This window comes from Mobula hypostoma, chromosome 3 (assembly GCF_963921235.1).
Source record: "Mobula hypostoma chromosome 3, sMobHyp1.1, whole genome shotgun sequence".
In the NCBI taxonomy this organism is placed as follows: domain Eukaryota; kingdom Metazoa; phylum Chordata; class Chondrichthyes; order Myliobatiformes; family Myliobatidae; genus Mobula; species Mobula hypostoma.
Genome location: NC_086099.1, coordinates 88,323,199 through 88,330,821, shown reverse-complemented (window position 1 = coordinate 88,330,821; position 7,623 = coordinate 88,323,199). Strand labels below are relative to the sequence as shown.

At 36.3% G+C, this 7,623-nt stretch overlaps 1 protein-coding gene across 7 annotated transcripts in view; it reads right to left on the bottom strand.

The window, feature by feature from the left end:
• Positions 1 to 773: 773 nt before the first annotated feature.
• LOC134344115 (prominin-1-A-like) overlaps positions 774 to 7,623 on the bottom strand; it is a 168,683-nt gene continuing 161,833 nt past the window's right edge. For 4 of the 7 annotated variants that reach the window (XM_063043405.1, XM_063043408.1, XM_063043407.1 and 1 more), the window contains 4 exons: positions 7,225 to 7,321; positions 5,109 to 5,146; positions 4,069 to 4,113; positions 774 to 2,584 (listed from right to left, as the gene is read on the bottom strand). In XM_063043405.1, coding sequence (XP_062899475.1) covers positions 7,252 to 7,321 — 70 coding nt within the window. In that variant the 3' untranslated portion in view covers positions 774 to 2,584; positions 4,069 to 4,113; positions 5,109 to 5,146; positions 7,225 to 7,251. The remainder of the gene's footprint in view (positions 2,585 to 4,068; positions 4,114 to 5,108; positions 5,147 to 7,224; positions 7,322 to 7,623) is intronic. The other 3 variants (XM_063043406.1, XM_063043410.1, XM_063043413.1) reach the window with 2 other exon arrangements.

Sequence of the window (7,623 nt, the reverse complement as noted above, 5' to 3'; positions counted from 1 at the left end):
CTATGGTGTCGATTTGACGCAGAAGTATAAATCAGCCTTCACAGGAAAGATTCTAGCATGGATAAAGCAGAAGCTGATTGGCCAGAGGCAAAGTGTGGGAATAAAGGGGGTCTTTTCTTGTTGGCTGCCAGTGACTAGTGGTGTTCCTCAAGGGTCTGTGTTGGAAAAGATTCTTTTTACAATATATGTCAATGATTTGGATGATGGAATTGATGGCTTTGGTGTAAAGTTTGCAGATGATGAATATAGGTGGAGGGGCAGGTAGTTTTGAGGAAGTAGGATCCCCATAACACCACAAGGACCATATTGCATCATACTTTCCATTAATGCTGTCTTCGAGGGTACCAAGTTCAGACATGAAAGCATTTTAGCAGTTTTGTCCTTTTGATTTTAAACAAAAAACTGCACAACATTAATTGCTAGCTTTCAAAATATTTTGACCAGAATCTTGCTGGGAAATGCCAGTATGTTTAGTGAACTGCTGGCACTTAAGCCTTTCGTGGCAGCAGTTTACCATTTTTGCCACATGCATATTGGATTGCACTAACAGCTCTGGCAAAACTGATATTGGATTCCATATCAAGTCCAGTAGCAAACCACAAATCTGTTGCAAATTTTTTTTTTATAGATCCTGCACCAAGTTAGACATTATGCACTCATTTCATGACTGCAAGGAAGGATGACAAAAATAAAGCTAACTATGTATATTTCAACTGTTTGTGCTCGTTGCAGTTTTAATTTAAAAATGTTTAAGAGTTCGTATGTGATTCAAGTTTAATATTTTTGGGGGTTTCAGCCCAAAACATCATTTTCTATTCATTTCCAGATTTGCTGCCTGACCTACAAGTTCCTCCGGCATTCTGTGTATTGCTTTGGATTTCTTGCATCTGCAGCTTTCTCGTGTGTAATACTTCTAAAATTTATTTTGAATGGTTCTTAATAGCAGAAGGATTCAGAAGCACCATGAAAGCTTAATGGCTTCATCATCTTTCCAGGAAGAGTGTAATCAGGTCAGATGATGACAAGATTATGTCAAAAGACCCTGTGTTAGTCAGCTCCCTGAATATCAGCACAAGCTGCCCTGTGTACCTGAAACATGCTTCAGAGCCCATGCCCACTCAACATACTCAGTTGTGGCAACTTTTCTGTGCATGTGCTAATAACTAAGTGATAGAAATGCAATCAGAAATCCATGCAGAACAGAGGGAAACTGAAGGTTCCCAAAAGGTGACACCCTTTGGGCAGAACAGAAGGTGACACCCAAAGCCTCAATTTTGTTGTAGCCTCTCCAGAGTCTCTCGTCTGATGAAAAATTTGACTGAAGAACAGCAAAGGCTCATGTTACTTCCAGTATGAGACACAGGCAACTTAGCAAATAATGTAAATAGCTAAAGTTGCACAATACAGAATTCATTTGAGAAGCTGGGAGGGGTGGTGGAACTAACAAGTTTGAGATCCAATTGTTATTGTTGTGTAATGCAGTGTAAAACGGGCACTTTAATGTCAAACATCTGCATCTTTAGTTGTCTCAACCTGACATTGCAAACACCACCCAATATGAAGACATTTTATTGAATATTCAAAATAGAGAAAATCCCATAAATCTACAATTTTGAATATTATTTACAAATTCAATTTTAAGTTAGAAGTATGTAGAATTTGCACATCCTACCCAGTGAAAACAATGTTACTACATAATGCCAGAGAAACCCATTTAAATACCTTGAATACTGTATCCTTTAAATTGGTGCACATAATGAGGATATGGCTACAAAAAGATTCTTAATATTTTAACCAATTTCACTACAAATGCTCCATCATTGTATTAGTATCTTGAAATGAAACAATTGGTCTACATTGCAAAAGTATCCTTATCGTCTTGAATAGTTCACTGCAGGCTTTTGAAGAGTGGTTTTCAACACATTTAGCAAAAGGGTTCATAAAACTATTTTTCCCACATAAGAAATCTCCATTAATTTGGACATCTATCCATACAACATAATAGTAGAAATCCAATTGCAACAGTATAGTTACATTTAAACATTTCTAAATTTCAGTTTCACAAAATATATAATCCAATCCACAGTTTATGCATACAAAACAATCTACATTAAAAATTAGAAAATGCTAATTTACCAATCTTTTACACAAAAATATCCAAAATCACAAACTTGAGTTCAAATTATTCAAAGATAACAAAATTGTTAGTACAAGTGCTAAAGTAATAATGAAGCCAAAAAGAAAATGATTCTACAGACTGAAACATCAGAGCAGCATGTTGTGGAATAATCAACTGAAAACTACTCAAAATAATACAAGTATACAAAGTAAGGGTTTGGGATATGGAAAAAGAATGCCTGACTGTCCTTCAACTATCATTGAGCAAGACTTTAGATGTTAATTATGCTGATACCATTTGACCATAGCCTTTTTTATGTGCACTATATTTCAATTATTTATTGCCAATACCTCTTACACATGGTTAATAAGGTGCATATTGACTGAGACGGGCTGGACTGGAATTATCTGAAGGCTTTCCACTCTCAAACTGTTGCTTTGCCTACCAAAATGTCTGAAGCTCCTCCTATGGGCAAAAGAAAACAAAGATGTGAAATCAGATCATTATCAAAACATGAAAACCTGCTTCTGAGTAAAATTAATGTCCTGCAGATTGCTCATTGAAAAGCTGCAAAGTTTACTTCATTACAACAGAATTTCTTCCTTCCATAAAGTCGAGTTGAATAGGTTAAATTTACCTGAATTGTTTACTCACACAACACACAAGAAACCCCACAGCTGCTGGGCCAATCACATGCGATAGTTATAAATAGCTGATTTCTAAATAAATATACAAGCAGGTTTGTAGACTCAAACTAACCCATTTCTTCACGAGCTTTCCGCTCATCACAGTCAGATCAATGCATGCAGTTGATCACATAATATTTAGTTCCATTCAAATCTCCACAGAAAATGAAACAGATAAGACTGCTTGCAGATTAACTGAGCCAAAACTTGAGGCATTCCTTATAAGACATTAACTTTACACAAGTGCTAGGCAAAGACCATCTCCAACTATGATGGTGTTAGCCACCTATCCTTGGCACTTGACTGCAGTATCATCAAGGCCAGAATAACAGCACAAGTGACAATTGAAACATGACACACAGTCATTCATTGCAGTATATCCAGCTCCAGAAACTATTTCCCATTTCTGAAAACAAAATTTTCTATCTACAACACTAGACAGGAATACAATGGAATATTTTACACTTACATGTTCATTAATACAGCTCCAACAGGAGACTAAAAGCTTAACATCAAGCAGTGGGAATACGGGAAAACCACCTTCATTCCTGCTCCATCTTGATTTAGAATTGAATTACCTCACTGGGTCTAAATCCTGCAAATGCCTACCCATCAGCATATTGTTGGTAGTTTCACCTACACCTGTGTGTGTGTGTGTATATATATATATATATATATATATATATATACACACATATACACACACACACACACACACACACACACACACACACACACTCTTAAGATAACTCAGTTTTTTTGCCTCAATATTTATCATTCCTTTCATTGTACTGCTGATATAAAGTTTACAAATTTCATGACATGCTGCTGGACATAACCTGATTCTGATAATAATAATAATTTAAAAATGCTGGTCTTGCCATTGATTTCTATGAACTGAAAAATAGTCTGTTGTTTTAGGCAGCTTTTGAAATTATACTATTTCATAAAGAGAGAAAAGGAAATTAATAGAAAGTGAAACATCTTAAGTGAACAAAAAAGTCAAACTTTTCTTCCAAGTGCCCGAAAAGAGCAAGAATGGTTTTCACAGTTCATTGTCCTGAAAATATGTACTGCAATAAAGTACCTCTTAGCTCAAAATTCCATTAAAAGCATTAAGTATCTAATTGCATTATTTTTTAAAATGGACACCACGAAAGAATTAGGAAAAAACTTTTGTTGATATTCATCTGTATTTTTTAGTAATACTTTAAAACTGAAAGCGTAATTTTGCATAATTACAAAGGTAGTAAAGAAACGTACCTTCAAGCAGCTGTCCAGTTCATCTACCAATATTCCATTACACTGCTACAATGTCAGAAAGAAATGTAAATGGTTAAACTGAATACAATTAATGTTTTCCACACTGTAGCTATTACACTTCAAAAAATCTTCTCTATTCAGTTCAGTGAAAATCTTCTTTCATAAGAATCTTACTTGTTAAAAGTCTGACATTTAGATAGCCAAATTAATGTTGACCCATAAATGTTTCTACATTTTTAATGACAGTGATCATGTTGAATTACAAAATACTAAGTTTCAGCAAGTCAAATATTTGCATTATTAGAATAGATCTGAATACAACAAACTGCAGTTTTACATGGCACAAAAGATTTTACAGGTCTGAACTTCAAGAAATCCACTGCCTTCTACTATAAAGGAGGAATCTACAGGATGATGAGCCGCAGAGAAGGAGGGGAGTCAACACTGCTGGATAACATTTGCAGACTGATTCAAGACAAAATAGGGAGAAAGTTTTATGCATAGTTTCTGTCTCAGGCAACACCTGGCTATTCATTTTTAAAGAAGAAAAAATATACAAAGCATAATGATGAAAAAAATTCAGATTCTCCTTTAGAACATTATTATCATTCAATGATATTTTATGACATCAATGAGAAAATAATTTTGTTGCAAAGGCATTAAATGGAATGCACAAAATCTATCCTTCCCAGTGAGCTCAATTCAAACACCCAAAGCCATTTGTCACTATGTACAAGGTCATATCGTGACCCACTAATATATTAACAGATATACTAATCAACTGATTTAAAACAAGTGTATGATCAAGTGACATACAAGTGTGGAACATGATGGAAATACTGGTACTGCTCAGGTCTTCATATCTTCCTAAATATAAACACAGTACTTAACAAATCTAACAGTGAATAACAGCAAAATGTTGAATGTGGATATCACTTGAAGAGTTCAACCACTGACTGATAATCTGATAATCAATAATGAGCAAAATTTGTTAATAGAAAAGAACACCCTAAAGCATGCGAGCCAGAAACATGTCACACCTCTGAATTAGGTAATGTTTCAAATCCACTGGAAGTTCCTGGAAGAAATAATTAAAGTTAGTTTTGAAAGGCAGGAAACAGGTGACATTCATTATATTTTTGAATAAGGTGCAATAATTCTGCACATGCAAAGGGTCTAAAGCATATAATAAGGGTGAGTTCTAAAACAAGTTTAGTTCATTTTTGAAGTAGTGGAAGTTACAGAAATATCACACTTAAGGTCTTGAAAGAAATATTGCTTGCACATCACACAGGCTTATTAGACTTAACTGTAAATAAACAACAGAATGGCTCAAAATGAAGAATTCTCAAGTGATGCAGAAAGATTTTCTCCCTCCTCTGGCCCACAATAGTCCTGTTAATATACAACAGATTCCTGGCTAAAGTTAAACCACTCAAAACATTTCTACAGCACAGTGTCTTGTTGGTACTGGTACTAGAAAGTTAGGGGAATCATGTTAGATTCTAGTTGGGCTTGAAACTAGCAGAAGGAAAAATTGAAGAAAGTTGACCATGATGAATTTTAATTTAAAGATTTTGTTTTAATTTTAACAATTCTATTAAAACTATTCCTATTGATAAGGAAAGAAAGCAGCAATAATAGTGACAGGATTTTGTAGTCTCCCTTCAAAATTTATTCCTTTGAATTTGAAGTCTGACTGCTCAAGAACATTCTGTATTAAGGCATTCTCAATCTTCGTTATGTCATGGACCGATACCATTAAGCAAGAGTTCCATGAATCCCAGGTTGGGAATCTCTGGCTTGGAGGATACACTGAACTGCAATTCCTTAATTTAAGTCAGTTTTAGCTCAATGAATATTTTTCTCATCTCCCAATCAGATGCTTGGGGTTTTCAGTCCTATGGCAAATAAACAATCATTAAGGTAATGACTGAACAACAAGGTTGGGTGTAGTACAATGGAATCCTTACATTGTCAGAGGTGTCACCTTTCAGATGAGAAATTAAACCATACGCCATCAGTCCTGAAGGCCTATTAGATCCCATCATGCCATTTGTAACAGTCAAGTGATGGGCCATGATTTCTTGTCAACACCCATGGTAGGGGTGCCTGCATTATCCCAGGAACAAAGGTCACATTGCTGGGCAGAGGTGAGGGGAGCATTGTTGAACCATTGCTTACCCAGTTGCACCTGCTTCCACAGGCCAGACCTGCAGATGGCCTGCCTGCAATGACATTTGATTTCCCTGCAGGAAGTTGTCTGTATTACTGCAGGCTCACCACATGCTGTTTGCCCTGAGACTTAGTGGCATTGCTAAGCTCCTCATGTACCTATGGGCCCCACAGTAATTCCAGCCCTTGCACTGACAGATAGCTCTCGATCAGTGATCCAAGTAGTGCCAACAATACGTCAGTGCACCTGGTCGGCCAAATGGCATTACGTACAACCGGGCTTGAGGTACTAGCAAAGTTGCAGTCTCCCTCACATCCTCCTCCTACAACCTCTGTCGCCAGCCTCTCCAACCCCACCTTCTCCAACTGTCCCCACCCACAACCACCCAGCATTCTCAAACATTTAGTGAGACCCCAGCCTAGACTTAATCCAATAGTGGGTGATACCAGGACCAAAGCAAGTCAAGTCGGTAAATAAACATGAGTGCGGGGATAAGCAGGTAAAGAAGCATCCTAGATCAATGAGGCTGTAACAATAATACAAACCCAAATCCCTCCATCTCTGGCATAGATAGGTCCTCAAAATAGTCAGATCACCATAATAAGGCATAGGGTCTCTATATTGACTATTGGTTACATTAGATGCCTTTTATATGGCACTTGTACTGTTTCAGGAATACCTGTCACTAGCCCACAAGTTTGCAGGAAATTTGTTTTACATCAAATATCATACCGGACAGCCAAGTTGCTCTTTAGACACAGAAAGCCTTTACAACACAGTACTGTTGTAGTCCTCTTCTATATCTCAATCAACATTAAAGTACAGATTATCTGGATGTTTTCACATTGCCATTTATAGGAACTTAATTTTCTGCACTTCACACATAACTGTTCGTACAGTACTTAGGTCATGAATAGATATATATCACGCCGTCTCACAGCATCTTAAGAAAAAACGTAAAAATATACTATATCCAGTACCTTAACAACCCCAAAGACAGGAGTGTCTCACCAACCAGAAAGCTTTGGAGGGGCTGAAGCTCTGGGAAATCTGGTCAAAGTATCATATAGTGGAGTGCTATTGTCACAAAATAAAAACGCAGAAGCAATTAAACAAGAGGTATTTACAGCATCTGTTAAACAAAAGGTATTTAATTCCTTTTTTGAGGCTGTGCAAGCATGTATTCTTCAGTATTCTGCTCTTAGTTCAAATGGAAGTGACTATATATTCAAAAAAAATACCGAATTTGAGACAAGTCATTACAGAAGTGATGAATTTGTATTTCTGCAATGGTATTTTGAAAGAATTGCTTGCACATCTTTGACCAGTATTTAAAAGCATTTAAAATATCAGCAGAGTAGCATAAAATATTAAATATA